This window comes from Branchiostoma floridae, chromosome 4, assembly GCF_000003815.2.
Source record: "Branchiostoma floridae strain S238N-H82 chromosome 4, Bfl_VNyyK, whole genome shotgun sequence".
In the NCBI taxonomy this organism is placed as follows: Eukaryota; Metazoa; Chordata; class Leptocardii; order Amphioxiformes; family Branchiostomatidae; genus Branchiostoma; species Branchiostoma floridae.
The window spans coordinates 18,312,812-18,332,454 of NC_049982.1; the positions used below are offsets into that span (position 1 = coordinate 18,312,812).

The 19,643-nt window shown below is 40.2% G+C and overlaps 4 protein-coding genes across 11 annotated transcripts in view; 2 read left to right on the forward strand and 2 right to left on the reverse strand.

Annotated features, from left to right (window-relative positions):
- Positions 1 to 167: 167 nt before the first annotated feature.
- LOC118414770 (lysoplasmalogenase-like protein TMEM86A) lies at positions 168 to 2,501 on the reverse strand. The gene is made up of 3 exons (XM_035819005.1): positions 2,230 to 2,501; positions 1,160 to 1,274; positions 168 to 827 (listed from the first exon to the last, which is right to left on the reverse strand). The coding sequence occupies exons 1-3, from the start codon at positions 2,359 to 2,361 to the stop codon at positions 409 to 411; spliced, it is 666 nt and encodes a 221-aa protein (XP_035674898.1). The 5' UTR covers positions 2,362 to 2,501; the 3' UTR covers positions 168 to 408.
- On the forward strand, positions 779 to 9,036 carry LOC118414768. 2 transcript variants are annotated; one of them, XM_035818995.1, is made up of 5 exons: positions 779 to 863; positions 3,635 to 3,869; positions 4,296 to 6,154; positions 6,384 to 6,597; positions 7,326 to 9,036. In XM_035818995.1, the coding sequence occupies exons 1-3, from the start codon at positions 802 to 804 to the stop codon at positions 5,079 to 5,081; spliced, it is 1,083 nt and encodes a 360-aa protein (XP_035674888.1). In that variant the 5' UTR covers positions 779 to 801; the 3' UTR covers positions 5,082 to 6,154; positions 6,384 to 6,597; positions 7,326 to 9,036. The 2 variants fall into 2 exon arrangements, with proteins under 2 accessions (XP_035674888.1, XP_035674889.1); XM_035818996.1 differs by lacking the exon at positions 779 to 863 and adding an exon at positions 3,249 to 3,423.
- LOC118414771 (ADP-ribosylation factor-like protein 1) lies at positions 8,591 to 12,540 on the reverse strand. The gene is made up of 6 exons (XM_035819006.1): positions 12,443 to 12,540; positions 11,381 to 11,518; positions 11,021 to 11,102; positions 10,710 to 10,821; positions 10,108 to 10,286; positions 8,591 to 9,793 (listed from the first exon to the last, which is right to left on the reverse strand). The coding sequence occupies exons 1-6, from the start codon at positions 12,444 to 12,446 to the stop codon at positions 9,763 to 9,765; spliced, it is 546 nt and encodes a 181-aa protein (XP_035674899.1). The 5' UTR covers positions 12,447 to 12,540; the 3' UTR covers positions 8,591 to 9,762.
- A 184-nt stretch (positions 12,541 to 12,724) lies between these two features.
- The window catches only part of LOC118414769 (serine/arginine-rich splicing factor 4-like), a 12,202-nt gene continuing 5,283 nt past the window's right edge, over positions 12,725 to 19,643 (forward strand). For 3 of the 7 annotated variants that reach the window (XM_035819002.1, XM_035818999.1, XM_035819001.1), the window contains exons 1-3: positions 12,732 to 13,122; positions 17,292 to 17,303; positions 17,426 to 17,466. In XM_035819002.1, the coding sequence (XP_035674895.1) occupies positions 12,867 to 13,122; positions 17,292 to 17,303; positions 17,426 to 17,466 (309 nt within the window). In that variant the 5' untranslated portion in view covers positions 12,732 to 12,866. Of the gene's footprint in view, positions 13,123 to 17,291; positions 17,304 to 17,425; positions 17,467 to 18,291; positions 18,420 to 19,643 lie in introns of all 7 variants that reach the window. The other 4 variants (XM_035819004.1, XM_035819000.1, XM_035818997.1 and 1 more) reach the window with 4 other exon arrangements.

Genomic DNA, 19,643 nt, shown 5'->3' on the forward strand with positions numbered 1-19,643 from the left:
GCCGTGCTTCGTCGCCATTTAAAACTGCAGTAACATGTGGATATAGAATTTGACGATAAAAATTTCCGCCCTTTTCAACATAAAACCGTTTTCGCCATTTTCAACATACAATGAGTTAAAAATCAGGTACATGATTTCTGAGACACACACTTAGCTATCATTTAAGATTTAACAGCAAGCTTTATTGGCACGACAAAAAGTACAGTGACTTTTGTATGATCAAATATAAACTACAAAAAAAAGGTGAATACAGAATAAAATTTATACGCAAATGATGAAGTACTGGTACCAAACTGCTTTTAACATGGTTGAGACAAATACAACACGTGAAATGTTCTTGGAATTGCAGGCTTTTGCTTTACATCGGTCATATAAATAAATGAAAAGATTTCTTATTCTAGTTTTTTTTTACTCTTTTTTCTTCCTCAGGTCCACCCGATTTTCCATGACGGACAGTGCTATAAGAAGCTGTGCGGTGAAGTACGTGGCCATGTTGGAGACCCGGGGGTAGGGGAGGGGGGTGCGGAACTTGTCCACGGCCAGGATAAAGTCAGAAATGGCGAACAGAACGGCGCCTGCGCACGCCGACAGACGAGGTAACGTGGCGGCCTGACGTAACCGTGCGGCGGCTGACAGCGTCATGGAGGAGATCAGCACAACGTAGATTGCCACTACTGTCGTCTGCACGCCCTTCAACCCCGGGAGGAGGTACCCATAGGACACACAGGCTATCACCATGGTGACGTACGCCAGGGGGTCGATCGTCAGGTGTCTCAGACCGAACGAGAAGGAGTAGAGAAGATGGGTGACGGAGAACACAATGACACCTTCGGGAAGGGATATAATAGAGATGTTATTTACAGGTAGATTTTCAATGTAAAAAGATGTTGAAATATGTTTCATTTATTCTTACGATCTACCAATGGATATAGGTTACTCACTATTTTGTAAAAATTACACAACAGTATTGATAGTTTTCCTTAATTTTACAAGTGACTGGGGAAAAGTATAAGATGATAGTTTTCTTTAATATATAATCACGTATGACATATGCACAAAACTTGCACAATACAAACATGCACAAGCTATGTGATTGGGAGTATATGTAAAGGACATCTTGCATCCGTTATTAGTTTTATTTTTTCTTAATTCGCCTTACCATACAAGAACCATTCTGGTGAGTGGTGCCAGTACATGCAGTAGTCACCGAGAGCTGAGGTAAACAAGCCGACCGCTAGGAGGCGCGCGTAAGTGGATCCACACTTCTGCTCCACCTTCACAAGACCAAAAGAACCAGAGAAAGACAAAATATACAACGAAATGTTACCTATGTGTATTTGTATTTGAGTAGAAAACGTGCACTTTTAAGCTCTGTCGTAAACAAGAACTAAGATGATATCATGTAGAGACAGCAAGCAAAACTTCTTCGGCCAGATAGAATATATCTAAGACAGCGTAGAGTGGCTGTGCTCCATTACTTGAGAGTGATAGAAAATACATGTACCTTCCTAGACAAAAAAGATGATGAAAATCTAGCTAGCCAACTGGTATGCACGTTGTCACTACCACTACTTCACCATGCATGCGTCGTGGCCTCCATTGGGACTCAAAGACGAGTGGAGTCTTAACTTGTTGACAGTTAGTTACAGGTATCATATGTAACGTTACTACTTACATAATACTTTCTCCATCCCGTTCTTAGTGTCTAACGGGGAAACTCAATAGACCGTTTTCAACATTTACCCAAACCAGCTTTAGTCACGCCTGGAGACCACTCAGACGCGCCACTGTATTCCCTCAGGATAGCAATCTTTCTAGCAGCTCTGAACGACATGCCATGTTTGGTACAATCAAAGGCGCGTGCAACACGCCGTCTGTCCAGACCACAGCTTTTAAGTTTACAATGAGGACCACAGTGCCAGGAGTATGCACTAAATTATGTATGGCTACAGATTGTTGTGCTGGACGGTGCTGCTGGAAGCTAGGAGCCCGTGTGCGTTTCAGACAGAGCATTATTGTGTGTCACAGTGTGTGGAGAACAGGCAGCGTTGTGCAATGTACATCTACTATTAAAGTACTCTACTCTAAACGTTACGTTGTGCTGTTCATCCGTACTCAGTGTTGTACAGAAACGCACAGACGCAAAAGTCATATTATAGAGAATCTAGATCTAAATCTATCTGCAATGTAACCTTATTATCACCTGACCGATCCTGACGAAAAACTCACCTGTACAAAGACGCCCAGAGCAGCGACCGGAAGACATTTTACGAAGCCTTTGACCGAATCTAGAGGCAACTCAGGAACGCCAAACAATAAGTACACGACTAGTGCAGCAACGAACAGTAAAAGGGTCTTCATTCTGTACCAGACACGGCTATGTTGTTCTGATCTGTGTTGAATGTACACACAGGTGAACAGGGCAGGTCTAAGCAGCTAGCAGCCCACTTCTAATCTTAGGAACCTCTGACCTCACCTGTTTATAGAGGGTTAAAGGTTGAAGGAACGAACCATTATTTCACGGGAAGTGACCCCTGTACTACCAGACAGGACCAAATGAAGTCATGGAATCCTTGTTTGAACCCCATGATGAAGTGGAGTGAAATGGAACAAATACGCATGCTGTCAATATGACACCGATTTATCTCGCACATCAGTCAACCTACTGAAAACCTTCGAATGGCTCATCTTCTGTTGCAACGAGAAAAATGTTGTGCTATATATATAGATACTCCAGTATATCGTCTGTACTTAAGTCGGATTCATTCTACCACAACACATACCACAAAAACCTCTGGAGACACATGCATATACACATAGCCATATTTTGATATGTCTATGTTTAATTAACGTTAACGTTGTATGCATATATACTGCTTTTACCACGGACCAGTTAGTGGCTGCAATATAGAGGATTAATGATTACATGTCGACTAGTGGAGAATATTACTGAATGCTGAACGATCTAAAGACACGTTACAGGGAGTGTCAGGCATATAAATTTATATGAACAACGCTGAAACGTGGACTTGACCAAAATTGAATTAAAGCCCAAGAGCAATGCGTGGGCAATGCAACCGTGGAATACTTGTTATTTGCCCTCGTTGTTCAAACTTCGTGCCTTCAGGGTACTTGTTTGTTCTACACTCTCTGTGTGCCTGTACTAAAGTCCAAAAACACAAACCCTCGTTGCCACAGAGATGATGATTACACCAGTAGGTGTGTCGAGGTTTGAGCTAGGTCACGCGTACGGGTCTTGAACAAAAGGACTGACGAAAGCGAAAGCAAATCCGCCCAAATGGTATCTGTTCGCCTCAAGCATTTCTTGCAAACGCTACCCGTGTGAGCGCGTGTACATCAGCAAGCCCAAGGTTTATCGAAAACGCCGACAAGTTTCCCGCACAGAAATCGACCAACACACCGGTAGGTATTTTTTTTTCACAATTACAGACTAGAAGACGACTGAGGAGTGGCATGACTAGTAGATCAGACTGGCTGTTGAGTCCCCGGCATACCTGTATTCGTACCTGTTCAAAACTAACATGGCGTGATCGCCATATTATTTCCATGACTGCACGCGGCAGACCATTGTTAGCCCTTGGTTAGCCTAAGATGTTCTACATTTTCCCAACAGGACAGAAGTCAGCATGGCACAGTTGATGGCAACATTGAGAGGCCAGGTTTGGCAGACGACAACACGGGTTCAGGTGTCGGGTCATTGTAGACGTCTGAAATATGTAACGAACCGCTCCATGTTCACCGAAGAGAACAGCCAAGTACAACGTTCGCTCGTCAGGCGGGCTGCTGGACATTACAACCCAGGGCGATCGTTTTGCACAGAGGCGGCCCCATCTACTGGTGCCCGACAGGTAGAGCTCTAGTTATGATATATTCTGTTTTTGTTGCAACTGAATACCAGTCCTGTAATGCTTGACGCTAAATAGCTATTAACATGACAGAATGCAACATAATTTACGACATATCAATGAGAAAACAAAGTTAATACCTGTCGTGTATAAGAGACTAGCTGTCGGTAACTAATATGTTATAGGTTTCCCATGACATGCAATGACTATATAGGCTCATAAACTCGTCGTTCTTGCAATGACTACTATCTACTTGAGCTAACGCAGTATTTTTTCAATGGAGAGTTATTTGATTACCTAGGCAGTGTGTATTACAGAAACCAAATGTCAACGAAAAAAAATTTGAAAGCATAAAACGAAATGTGCTCTGTGCCCAGTATGTGTACTTTTTAGTCTTCGATACAAGTTCTCTAAATATTTTTGTCACAGGCACGGAGCCGGTGGTGGGACCGGCTGACAGTGGTGGGCCCTTTGTCTGTCGCACTTTTGGGATTGTGGATAGACTGGAGAGTGAGGCAGGTGGAGAACAGGAAGGAGGAGACCAGAAAGAAGACGGAGACCAGACGGAACCAATTGGCACACGTGAATAATCAGCTGGCTAATCTGTACGGCCCCCTACATGGTAACAGACTGGCCACGGACATGGCGTACAAAAAAGTCCTTTCCAAAAACAGACATACGAAAATGGACTATAACGACCCAGAAAAGGAAGGGCTTCAGACATACTTGGAGGATGCCAAGATAGAATGGCAGAAAAAAGGCTGGCTTGAAAGATGGTGGAATGATCCTAGCGCTCCTAATCGAGGACGAAGCATGTTGACAAGGTGGCGCCGGTACCTGCTGTACGTCATCCACCCGCTGGACCTGCAAGCAGAAGAAATCATTCGCACCAACATGCATCTCGTTGACAACAGCGACGAGAAGAACGCAGAGCTCTTCCAGAAGTTTTTGTTCCATGTGAATTACCAGAAATTCATCGTGGCCAACTGGGAGGATAGGGGGTTCGTAGTTGCTGTCTTGAAGAACTACAGAGACGGAGACTTTGATCTGTGGAGCAATTCAGGCATCTTGGAAGAGGACACAGCTTTCCTCCAAGAAATTCTCCCCAAACTGCAAACTCACGTGGAACAAACTTACACCAAACTCGTGAAACGGCAACAGCAGCTGATGGAAGGGTTGAAAATGGAAGATTACGAAAACAAAAACTCGGTGTAGAAAGCACCAAATTAAAGGCTTTCTGACCAACTTCACATGGCAGGGGAGGAAGAAACGCAATCGCAGGGGATACTGAAATACAGAAACTGTACTGATTAAACGGCAAAATCAACTGGGAAGAAGGGTAGAAACGACGAAATGGTTGCATTCCAGAAATGCAACTTAAGAAAACTTTCCGCCAATCATTATTTTCTTCCCTGTAAAGCAATTAGGTCTAGCTGGTGCATAATATTAAACCTGAGAAGATTTCAACATTGATGACAACCTTGGTGTACTGAAAAGCACGGGTGATCTTGATTCTAAGTTCGATTTAGCCTGTAATTCTACAGGTATACCGATAAGTTAGTGTGTCGGCGCTTTAGAAAAGCTGAGACGTTTGTGCTTGGTCGTTTTTTGCGGTCTAATTTTCAGCGCGCGAAGTTAAAGTAAACACTGTGACGTAAAATGAACTCTGCCCGCCTACCCCCTTTTTACCACGAACTTAAATCCACCGCGGCCGCTTTGACTGCATTTTCTTATTGTGAAATGAAATTTCCACAAGCTTTTTGCCATTTCCCCCTTTACTGTACTTTGTGTCTGACATAAGGTGATTATGATGGTGAATTGTTTCAAATAAAAAGCACCCATGTTCATGTCATTGTCTTGGATGATTTGTTTCAAATCTATTATTAATACAGTAAACTAAAAGACAGAGAGTGACATGGTGTGGCCAATTTTGCAGATGACTTTAATTGGTAAGTTATCACTGGTTTATCAATCGCCTCTTCTCCTACTTCTTGCCTTCAGTGTGCCATATCTTCTAGTACTTCTACACACACTTACACATACTTTAGTGTTGTACTGTGCTGTCCGAAGCATGTTGCCAGGAACAGGGCCGGGAGTGATTTTATCAGGCGGTGTTAGGTTTCAGCTTTGCACACGGTCATGCTAGAATCTTGAACAAAAGGACATACAGAACGGAGAGGTGAGGTCATGAGCCCATGTAAGGTGTAGATCACCGTGCACCAAGCCTAAGTATCGGAAGCGGGAGCCAAGTTCCTTCCAAGCAATAACTTAATAGGCTGTCAAACTCGGTAGGTACTTTTACTGTACGCGGTACCGACAGTTACAAGCTAGTCGTCGCCTGATTAGACGTATGTCAGCAGGATGTTAAGTCCTCGGCACACCTGTAGTTGGACCTGTAACGTTACCTGTTTTCAAATTCAATATAGCAGGGTCGCCATTTTGGTCGGATCTAGCCAGGTACACGACTATGACGTAGACGACTGTCGTTCACGTAAGATATTCTATTTTGTGCAACAGAATAAGCATGGCACAGTTGATGGCATTGTTGAGGACGCAGTTTAGGCAGAGGGCTACAAGAGGATTGGCGGTGTTGGCACCCAGATCTGCGACCACCCGCTCCATACTCACAACAGACAGCAACTTCCTACAGTGTTCGCCAACGGTCGTCCGACATTACCTCCAGGGACACTTTCGGCAGTTTTGCAACAAGCCGCCAACTGACAGCAAACAGGTACAGTACCAACCACGTAAGCCTTTGGTCTGTGCTGCATCATCTCGAGCCTTGAAAATGAAAGAAAATACAGTGTATATGGTAACATCGAATCTGCTAATAGTAATGTGTCACTAATGACATTAGTAATGTGCAGCTGCAATATCTAGAAAGTTGTTGTAGCGACACTGTTGTCCACTTGCCAAATCTGGTTAGATTTTAAGGTTCTCCACGAAGAAGAAAAATGAAGCGTATCATCTGGATGCAATGGCATGAAGGTTTATTATCTCCTATTCTTTAGTAAATGCAACCAATCATAGATAATCATGAAGCAAACATGAAGTCGGCTTAGGAGCTCGAGTTCTAAAATGATTACTTGTGACCTATCCAGTCAGTAAGTTTTGCATATTTTAGATATTATCCCAAACGTTGTTTCTTGTTTATTAAGTGGGCGTGTAAACAAATGAAGGTAAGGCATGGTCAAACATCGAGACAAGTCCGTTATAGGTAGATTATCATAAGACCTGGTCAATTGACACTACAATACAAATGCATCATTAAAAGGTGTCTAATTCGATGAAATCAGAAATATATATATATATAGAGAGAGAGAACACTAGCAATACAAACTGTAATATCATGGGGCTCTTACAGTACTTATTAATTGTATGTTTGCCTTTTGCCTGTGTGAATATTGTCAAATATTCCATGGAGAATGTTCCAAGAATATCCATTTACCTTCGCTGCAGACGCCGAGATGGTGGAAGACCCCCGCGATGTCTGGCCTATTTGGCGGTGGTACGTTTCTTGCACTGCTGACTGCCGTGGGCATGTACTTTGAGAACCAGCGGAACAAGCTGGCACATGTGAATGACCAGCTGGCCAAGTTGTATGGTCCTCTCTACGGAAACAGGCAAGCAACGCGCAGGATCTACAAGAAAGTTCTTTCTGAAGATTTCTACAAGGAGGGAAGAAAGGACTATACATTACAAGAGTATCTTGAGGAGGCCAGGAGGAGGTGGGTAGATTCTGACGAAAAGACTCGTGTTCAAGGAAGGAGGATGCTAACAAGATGGCGCAGGTTCTTATTAACCATCATTCACCCCCTGGACGAAGAGGCAGAAAAAATCATTCGGGCAAACGCGCATCTCATCGAAGATAACGAAACCAACGCCGATGTTTTCAGCAAGTTCGTTGTCCACGTCAATTACGAGAAATTCATCGTTGCCAAATGGATGGAGAGATTTTGTAGTTGGTTTCCAAGAAAAGTACAGGGAGAAAGACTTTGACATCTGGAACAATACAGGGACAATGGACGTTGATCCCGACTCTAACAACATCGCGGAGGAAACGTTGTTGGAGCTGGAAAAACACGTGAATGAAACTTACAAGGAACTCGTGAAACGGCAGAAGAAGTTGATGGGAGGTTTAAAAATGGAAGGCAAAAAGTCAGTGTAGAACTTTTGAACCAGGGCAAATCGGTACAAGAAAATGTGGGAGCACGACGAAGGAAGACGTATAGTCGGACAAGACCTAGGTCACTGTAGTCTGGAGAAGAGGTGGAAGGGACCAAGAGCTCTGTAAACCCAAGGGATGAAGAAGTGCAGTGGGACTGTAACGTTAATGTTGAAAGCTCGCCATCAAAATTTCTATAAAAAAGCGCCAATCATTCAACATTTCATTTTCACTATCACATTTAGCGCACGATGTTTACCATGGAAAGATTTAAAAATCGATGAGAACGTCGGCCTACCTAAAAGCATAGCAGGTGTTAGCAGATTGTGTCCAATTTGTCATGCTAAAGGAACATAGATAAGTCAGTATGTTCGGGGCATTTTGCTGGGAAGTGGCCAATGTTGGACTTTGCAAGCGCTCACATTATGCCCACCAATACATATTGTGTATTTTTAGACAAGAAAGATTTAAGATGAGGTCCAATGCTGAGAATCTCATAATACAACCATGCACGTCACTAATGGATTTTCTAATAAAGTCTCAAAGTCTCGAAATACTCTTTGAGAAAGGGGAGTTTATTCAGAATTAACATTAGTGCTCTAGTTTTTGTTATTTTTCAAATATATCTTGTATTACACGTGTCATTTAACAATGAGAATAATAGAAAACAAAAGCTGCAGCAAAAAAAGTATAACTATTTTCACAATACGTCCAAAGGAAATATTCTAAAAACAAAACCTTAAGAAGACCCAGAATGCTCATAAAACCAACATTTAAGAAACCATTTTCACACCTATGTGCTCACAATCATACCCTAGACAGTAGACACACTCTGTATTGTGATTATCTTCATTTCAGTAAATACAAGTTGGTATAAATACATACTGTTATGTCTCAGATGTACTTGGAGAATGTGTAAATGAAAGCAGTCTACATTGCTTGGTGAGAAGACACACTATACACAGTGGAAGAACAAATTTCAATTTATAACTAGATCATTCATCAGAAAATTCATCAGAAAATACAAACAATTGCCACCAAAAAACAAAAAAAGACAACTTTTAACCCCAATGAAGAATAAAAAAGAGGCTACCTAAGACATACAGGCACTATTCTAACCCTACATTACATCTCTGTTCTGTATACAATAGTATGTTATTTCCAAATATACACATCTTTTTCTGATCTTCGTTCATGTTTTTAGAACCTGGCACTTTCAGCATGTACCTTAACTTACAGTTTTGTTATGTATCAATGTTTTTATATTCAGCACATATACATTTGGAAAAAGTATTTGAACAACTTGCTCACTAGTTATTCAGTACATCCACATAATACAATGTGATAATACCAGTAGTATGGAGGAAAGGCTGGTAAATAGTATCAGATAAAAAGCAAACAAACTACCTGATTTGAATATCCAATGAGTTACACTGTCTTCAAGAAGAAGTAAGGGATATTGTTTCAAGTCCCAAGGTTCTAGACTGTCAGTATCCCTTGGTTGCAAGATACAGTTAGAATTGTAATTAGAAAACTGATGTCGCCTTAGAAATAATGTGCAGAAGTTTGGGCATCACCTGACCCAATATTTCACTCCATCAAATATACTGTACATGTACTGACAATATCTTAATGTTATTTTGCCATGGTGACTCATGAGAGCTAGATATACAGTGTTGGAGTGTCCTTGAACCCTTGCTGCCATGGTGAATGGTTTCCATAGTAACTGTATCACTTGGCACCTTTCAGAGCTTCCACCAACCTGCAAAGAGCAACACATAATCATGAGGACCCCTAGCAGCCAGTATAGAAATTGCAGCAGAAACGTATAAAAACGTATAAACGTATATAAATGTATTCTAACTTCTGTGAATGAATGTCAGACAAAGGGGACTTATATCATAGTGCTGCAGAGAAAATGAACTTTTTACACAATTTTCTAATGATTTCGAGTGCATGTTAATCAGTTTCAGGTACTTCTTTAACTGAAAATGAAACTTTTCAGTATGTGTACTAAACCAACCCCAACCCTGTAGTAGTCTACCCTATTGTTGAAGGTTGAAGAAATGCCCTCACCATTCCATAGCCTCCTCCAGACCTTCCCCCTTGATAGCTGATGTCTTGAAGATCTGCCATTTTCTGTCCTTAATGGCTGCCAGGCCCAACTGGTTAGCAACCTCTGTTGGAGTCAAGGCCCCCTCCATGTCCTGTTTGTTGGCAAAGACCAGTAGGATGGCCTTCTTTAGCTCCTCCTCCTGCAAAAATGATATAGACAGGCTTTACAACACCAGCATACACACTTACATATATAACATACACACTCACATACAGGGAATATAAACTTGATAAGTATCACTATGGGTTACTCAGTAAACTCAGGGGATAGGGGTACAGATTAAGAGTAACTTTCCCATGTCTTTTTGCATGGTGTGAAGACTAGCTGACTGCTGTCTACCCCTGCTTCAGGGATCCCAGCAGCAGTATAATCAAACAACGGCTAGTGAGTGAGTGAGTAAGTGTTACTGAATGATACTGTTTGTTTGTAGCCAATGAAATTTGGTTCCAAAGGGCACAATGTCCCTAAGCAGAGAGAAAAAGGTACCTACAAATCATAGACTGAGGCAATCAACACCTATTGAGAGGACGAAAGTAACAAGATGCACAAATACCACACTCACCTCCAACATCGCTACCAGCTCAGACTTGGAGATCCCCATCCTGTCCTTATCACAGGAGTCCACCACATAGATGATGGCATCAGTGTTGGAGTAGTAACATCGCCAGTATGGTCTGGGAGGTACAACAAAAAACAATACAGGAATGTAACAGTTTGTCCTGTGGTGACAAATAACCTTCAATGATATCATCACTTGTGAACAGGGACTTGAACATGGACAGAACAGATCATGTACAAGTACTACAGCTCAGGGAGAATGGTCAAAACATATTGCCATGATTAACCTATGAGATAAGATATATGATACATTACCTGATACTTGTCTGTCCTCCAAGGTCCCAGACTTGGAATTTTAGGTTCTTGTATGTAACTGTTTCTACATTGAAGCCAATTGCTGTAACAAAAAAGGAGAGACTTTTTGTCATTCAGTGAAATGTTATGCAATAAATGACATTGCAAATTAGGTCTTAATACATGTATTGTACTTATCATTGTACAGTAAATTTTGTACCATAGCATGGACTTTACCACTGGTGCCATATACCAAATCACCACCAAAACTATCATCTCTGATCATGCTACATACATGTACAATTTGTTTGACATTTTCAACTTACATAGCAATATGAAAGAAAGGCCTAAATGATAGGAGTGTTTGTAAATCAGCCTTACTTGGAATGGTAGTAACAACCTCCCCAACTTGTAATCTGTACAAGATGGTGGTTTTGCCAGCGCCGTCTAGTCCAAGGATCAGGATACGCATCTCACGCTGTCCGAACAGGCTGGAGAACAGACTGGAGAACCACCCGCCTGTGGGGATAGATATATTTTAATAATGTTTATTTGCAAAATGATGCCTGAGGGCTAATTGCACATACAGTCCCAAAATCGTGACCTTTCTTATAAATCAATGAAGGTTAGACATCCAGGTAATGAAATACACCAAAAAACAGTTACTCAAGCAACTAGATATGATTTCCAGTGGGGATAGCTGAAATAATCTTTGCTTGGAGAGTAATTATAACTAACATACTTATATAGGACTGCCCTATATGATAATTATCATTATTATTATCATATAGCAACTACTGCAACAGGGATATGCCACAGTTTCATCTAGTAGCGTATACCAAATCATAAACACAATAAAGGTCAAGTAAGACCTCAAAGTATGGTCTTTCCATGACACGCCCTCCTATTACATAACATTACTTTTTTTTTTCATTCTTTATTTCGATTGAGTTGCACTGTAAGTTTACAACACATTTTGTATCATTAAGTCACACTCACAGATATGGAGAACAATATGAATTGCTATTGACTTCTGCTAGGCTGGGGAAAATTATCTGCAGAACACTGCTAGGACTCACTTCAAGCGACAACAAAACAAATTGTGCAAATAAATTTGAATCATGTAAGGTTATTAAAAAACACAGCAGTGTCTTATTTGGCTCATATATGATTGAGGATTTTTATCGCGTATAACCCATAATAAACATTAGTTTTGTGATCGTAGAATGTAGTGTTTGGAGAAAATCTATTTTATATAGTAAACCGAAAAGCAAGCACAGCGCCCCCCTCCCAACATGTTCTCATCAGAGAACAAGGACCCAAATTGGCCCTTTTACGGGCTTAAACGACGAGAATTTAACAATTAGTTTATCAGTAACTTATAGTTTATACACGGGTGAGAATGAATACCACAAAAGAACCAACATAAGTTGTAAAACGTACCCATTTTGTTCAGTTTTGTCTGCGGCTTGTAAGAAAACCAACGTGTCAGGTCTGACGCTGTCTGCTGGTGACGTCACCCAAAATAGTAAGCACTGCATTCGAAAAAAAATACGAACGCCGTACATTATTGATTTCATTAATGAAAAATAAGAATATATTACAATAAGTAAAAATACTCTTGGTCCTAAAGCTTTCTTATTAGAGATAACTCAGAACATTTGCAAAATTCACTCACTACGGTGACTACCTCCGCCGAATCCGCTGCTATGTTCACAGCGCTTCGTCTAAACATAGGGATAACGATTCTGGCAAACAAGCAGTTTAACTAACTTTCAGCAAACAAAATAAGTCTTAGGTGCGGAGAAAACAAACATGTATAGCGCTATTGCTATCCAAGAAATCATGAGATTAGTTTCTATGATCGATGAACGAAATACTTGTGAAAATCATTCTACAACGGAATTCTATTGAATTATTTATACAAAGTCTAGTGAAAGCGCAGATGCTAACCAGCGCCCAAGCATACCGGCGTTCGGAAAGTTCACACTCACACAGTGCCAACATGTCGTCCGGGCCAGCACAGCTTTTCGTGGGTCGTCTGTCTAAAGACTGCCGAGTCAGGGACCTGGAAGACATCTTTGAGGCTTACGGGCGTCTTCTTAGATGCGACATCAAGTATGGTACGTACTCGCCGTGTTGTGAAGTGGGGTCTTTTGTTGTGTAGATTTGGCCGATGCCGTTCGGTGCGAAAGTGGGGGGCGTGAACCTCTTTCGGAACCGAACCGTTCGAGCCACGGTTTGCTCATCATGAAGTTCAACAGGTGGGGAGAATTCTCAGTTTTATGGCTCTCCCAAAGCGAACTTCTGATTGAAAGTTACGCGTTTTATAACTTCTGTGCCTCTTCACATGGCCGCCGTGTCCTCCGGGTACCGTAAAATCCGTAAACATAACAGAAACATGCAAACATATTGGGGGTCCAGATCTTATCATCATGATCGTCTACAGCACTGAGTTTAGAAATTAGAGACCAGGGTAGTTTGGGTCCAATTATACGTTGCATCTGATTGCTTGCACCTGGTGTTCACCCAGAAAATAATTGTAGTGATTTTTTTTTTTTTTTTTTTTTGCAGTGTAATATTTTGTTGTACTGGCGGCATGATGCATAATACGAGTATATAAACCACGTGCACTCTGCACTAAATCCCTTTCACTTGTCACGAGTACCCTACGGGACCCTTTTGCCATGGTCAAAAGAAGATTTTCTCGTTTGGTTCCTCCTTATATAATCACAGAATTTCAAGGCCTGTTTAATAGTGATCCGGTTAATTTAACATTAAGACAACCTACGTTTTCCCTTTCATGTTGTTTTTGCTTGCATTATAGTCAAGTCAAGTTTATTGCGCAACGATTGTAACGCTAGTACAGTCTGGTATATTTTGAAGTAGCACGGTAACAAACACTCCTGGCTGAGGATATTTAGTCTCTCTTGGTTTACATGTTGATTTATTTTTGGGTCAGGAAGTATGGTAGGATTCTGTTGTAGGAGTGAAAGCATGGTGTGCAAACATTCCCCAATGACAGGGGAGGGATCATTGATATAGAGGGGGTGGATTGTGTGGGGATCAACCAGTATATGTACATAATGTGATAAAGTCCTTTTAATCTGCCCATCCAGATATGTGTTCATGCTATCATTTTGGTATCGTGTGGGGGTTATTGTCAAGTTTTCATAAAATGTCTTACTTGTAGATGTCAGTGAAATAGGCTAGGTGGCAACAAGTGCTTTCATATGAATGAATTGGTGTTTTATTATGGAATGTTAGAATTCTGTTGATTAATTATGAGATGAGCAAGGACAGAAAGCTGTGTGTCTGTGATGAAATTCCTTTATTTTATTTTACAGTCTGGGGTAATTTCTCTGTACAATGTTTTATTCAGAGTAACCCTAGAGACAGGTATGAATAAAATGTAATTGGCCTGTTTGCAATAAGTTCAATGGATCTTGTCTAGACAAGTGATTAAATTTAAAGGTTTCCAAATGTAAGCTATTACCTCTTCCACAGTAAATGTGTCCATCCTACTAGTCTTTGGACTTCTGTGCCCATTGAAGGGGTTCATTACTAGTAGTGATGTGCAATTCTAGCTAAAAAATCTTTTACCCAGTTTTGGCATTTGCAATTTGAAGATCTTTGAACCACAACTCACTCTCTAAAATCTTTTACCCAGTTTTGGCATTTGCAATTTGAAGATCTTTGAACCACAACTCTTCCTTTCAAAACATGTCTATACCAGGTGCTGGCAGTAAGGCCATTAGATTGTATGATGGTGTCCTTTTGATTACCACACTTGAACATGATGTTTAAGTACATTTCATTTATTAATTTCCAGACAAACAAATAAACAAACAAACAGTCACAGCAAAGTGATCAGCATGGCTTGTTGACAAATTAAAACTAAAAGCAAAGAAAAATATTGTCTCTTCTTAACTCCCATTGTTTCTGCATGTTTGAGGATCAGAGTGAAAGTGAAAGTGAAGTTCAAACATGCCATTTTCCCCAATAGCCTTACACAGCAGAATATTAGGACTACTTTGGTCATGCCTGGTATGTTGATGAGGTTGAAATTACTGTGAATTAATTTCTTCAGTCAAATTTTCATTTGGAGAAACAAAATATGAGTGTCAGTGTTACATTTTGTCAAAATTTCACAAATACAATAAGAATTGCAATCTGTAGCTACATGTTTCAAAACAGTGGTTGGCAAGCTCCCACATGTCCTGCAGCTGGTTTTATTCTGATCTGTAAATAAGTCACTTCATGGGTTGAAAATATTTGTCCAGTGCACAACTCATGTCAATAGGTGACATGACGTCCTGAGCAGAATATACTATTCTCAAAATACTGTGGCCTTGTGACTTGTGAGGTTGCCTAAAGTCATGGTCACATATCAAAGTCAGATTCCCTCCATGACCCCATGGCTTCTGCCAAAGCTGAAACGTGAAGCAGCTGGTTTGCGCCAGGGGTGGCCCGCTGTTTCTGGTAGGTTGTAAGATCGGGGTTGGCAGAGATGAAGTGATCTGCCTCTACTGCTGATCCCCATCAAGGACATTCTTTTCTTGTAAGGCTGTTGATGTGTGCAACTTTTCACACTTGTATTCTTGTCTTTTAATCAGTGCTTCTAGATAGACTGAAGACTTTTCAGATAAGAAATTCACTTTTTTGAGTGCTCTAGTAAAATGTCAAATTTAACATCATATCATTGAAGTTGACAACTTCTTGCAGATCATTGAAATAGGCTTTCAAAGTCGCAGGCATCTTTCTGGTATCTGACAACTGATTTTGTGTTAGTTACCAGGCCTGATATGCACATTTGTTTGTGATAAGTCCCCGCTGTCTGGGCCAGGCCAACCAGTGTCACTGGACCATGGTGCTTATTCATTGGGAACTCCAATTCTGCCCTTAATGTCTTCAGCAGTTACCAATTTACACTGTACTTTTTGAAATAGTCCTAATTGATAAAACCTTCACAATCCTAATTGACAAAGTCCTCACCATCCTATAGTAGGATTTTTCGATAAAATTAGAATCCAGTCTTTCCTCATTGGTCCCTAAGACATTTACCAACCTCATTCATCAAACAGTACCTCTCCCTGTCATTTACTTCACTGAAATAGCTCTAGGGCTAGGGCTAAACTCCTGTTTTATCTGCTTGGATTTGGTTGAGTGACCAGAACAAATAGGAGGAGTTGGAGGACTGTTAATTGATGATGTTGGAGGACTGTTAATTAATTGACTTAGTGATTTACCTGATGGTGATTTATCATCATTATTGTGTAGTTTGTAACAGACAAAAAGTCCACAGCATATCAAGACCACATGTACATGTACACTTGTATATATCCATTGGTTCAGTGCATATTGTAGTGTAGTGCTGTTAGCTGTACTGTATACATTTTTTGTACATTGGGCTTAATCTGTTTGGATTTGTATTATCACTGTCTCTAATAGTTTTTAAAGGTCTGACAAAGGTTAAATGTGGTTTTCCAAACTTGTAATCCCTCATGTCAGATTAGCACCCTTCTGTTTACAGCCAAGTCTGGCACCCCAGGCATTAGGGAAACACAGGATCAGGTTCCATGTATTTGGACACCACATTCCAGGGATGCACCTGCTGCATGGGTGTCAGGATCCTCAGGCATCTTGCAGGATCAGCAAGGATGGCTGATGAGGGCTTTAAGGACAACCTCCCATCCAAAATAGAACCTTACAAGTGTGATATGCCATGTATGCACATGCTGGTAGTGTTTGCCAGAAACACTTCAGTGGGAATTCCATGTTTATTTACTATATACTGGTTTAATTTTGGGTGGTATATCAACTACATACATTGCATCTATGTGTACATTTCATCATTGTAATTGAACAGGACCAATGTCAATTTGTCAACTGTTTAATGACCTGGGCTCTGTTGTAACAGGTCTGAGCAGTACAACATAGTTGTTGCCAGCTCTGGGAGCTCGGTAACAAAATTGTTAACATGTTACCAAGTCTGTGTGTTTGCCTTGGCATTCAGTCAAGGGACCATATGCCCCCTAATGTACACATATTGATGGATTAATGTAATACAGATCGTGAAGATGTCTGAAAGTTAAGGACTGTACATGAATGTCTAATCCCTCAGGATTTTGAACCCACAGGTATACAAAATGTATATACCTACTGTATTTTACTGTAGAAAAAAAGACATGCAAATTGATGATATATTGATATACTATAGTAGTAAGCACATTTACCTCTTTACGACACTTGATGATAACGGTTGTCTTTTTTCCTTTCTTGCATCCTGCAGGTATATCAATGGGTAAGTGTAATCATTATATGGTTTTGTCATCTAATTGTAATTTTTTTACATTTTTTGGTACAATTATCATTTCAATATACCATGATATGGGATATTGATAAACTGTTGTTCTCTTGTTACAGCTTATGCTTTTATCGACTATGAAGATAGGAGGGATGCAGAGGTAAGAAAAAACATTCCCTCTTCCAAGACAATTACAAAGATATTTTCCCCGTGAAGATTTCAATGTTAAATGCTACGATTGCTACTTTCAACAACTCAATATATATCAAACATGAAAATTTGTTGAAAGTTATTTTAAAATTCTGACAAAAACTGTTCATGTAGAGTTTCTGCATATTACAGATTTGAAAACATAGACCATTTTATTTGGTTTTATGAATTTTTCACATCAAAGCTCTGAAGGATTTTAGCATCTATAATTTTTGGTAAACACTTACTATTCAGCAGAAAGATCTTTCTCGTTATTATGGCAAGTGTTTCTCATGTAATAAGATATATTTGATATTCTTAGTTATGTTGAAAATTGCCATTTATTACATCAAAATAAAAAGCTTTTTCTCTGACCAAAAAGACCTTTCATCATCAGCTCAAAAAGCTGTAATTTGTCTGGAGTTGTAGAATATTTTCAGGCTGTGTGTGGGTGGTATTGTTTGAATGTATAAGCTCATGCATGTTCTAAGGCAATGATCATACATGTTATATTTGTATGGTGGTGGCTAGTTATATATTTGTACCTTCCTGATAACTATGATGGCATTGTGAAGCAGTTTTGCTGGTGGATCAGATTATTATTTAACATTATTTTTTGTAGAATAGAGATGATGTTTCTGTATTAGATATAGAATAGACAGTAAGTCTGCCACACAAAGCCTTGAGGCCTGCTTTTTGTTTATAGCTGTGTTGCTGGGTGAATACCAAGCAAGAGTGGGGGTGCTAACCAATTATTCTCAACAGAATCAGTGCCGTCTTCCTTTGCAATCTATAGCATAGCCTACCCACCCTACCTGCCATTGAATGGTTGGGCCCGAGCAACCGTGCCGACCGGCCGCTACCCGATTCCGCCCGTCGCACTCTGCTCGCCTACCTACCCATGATTCCTTGGTGCCCACAACAGTATGTGCACGATGCTGTCGTGATCATGTGATGGGATTTATATGTACACATCATGATCATGTGACCTGTGGACAGGGACCCAAACTGTGACCTTACTACTGCATCAGTATCGTAGCCCTTAAGTACCAGAGACCAAAGTCCTGCTTTATCTGATCACTTACGAAAAGGCTATTCTTATAGCCTTCAATCTTGTCAGAATTGGTAGAGTGTTAGGAAAACTATGATAGAAACACAGTTGACTTCATCCCAGCCACATTCAAAATGAAACTGGTCATCCAAATGCAGACTGAAGGTAAACAGGTACAGCACAGTAATATTCTCAGTCTCATCATAATACAAATGTATGTTACTGGTATTTCTACATAAACTGGGCATAAGCTAGATATCACATACACACATATTTCATGAATATACTTAGCTGGAGCAAGTGCAAAATAAAGCATGGTGTAACAATAAGAATTTTACCCTTGAGTTGATGCTACATGTTACACTGTTAGTTACTTGCTGATTAGAAAGCAAAATTGGTATTAAAAGTCACAGGTGTGCTGTCATAGGTTTACAAGACCAGTAAAGAAATTCCAGTCCAGTGTCCTAATGAATAGTGCATAAGCAATTTCAATCCTGTAGAATGAGATCATGATAAAAATGAGATATCTTTGTTTGATCACATGTGTGCAAAATTGAAATATATTTTGTTTGCATAAAATCATACCTGGAGAAGTGAACTTTAACTTTTACTGGCATCTTATATACTGTGAATACGGGTGTATATGACCAAAAAGTCTTTGGTACAAGCTGGAGTAAAAGTTGTCTCCTTCCAGGACAAGTAGGTGTGTTGCAAGCCCTCGAATATGTACATGTTTTTTGTCTACTTTTATGATCCTGATCACTTTCCATTAAAGTAAGTAAAAACTTGACTGGCATTACTAAAACACTCAAGACCAGACCAGGACTCGTCTTTCTGTTTGGAAGTATTAGAGTATATGTATATATCATTTTTAATAAGTTTGTATCTCCAAGAACAGTAACTGCAGTCATCACAAAACAACCAGTATGTGATCAGGCACAGCGGGAGCTTTGCCTCTGGAGCTTAGGGGTGTATCCCATTTTAGAGATGAACAGAACAAAAATGACACCCTTATCAAAATTGAATTTTTGAACCAGGCTTTTACAGAAAGACATTTTTGTCACATTTTTTTCATCCTAATGACAAAACCTTTTGTT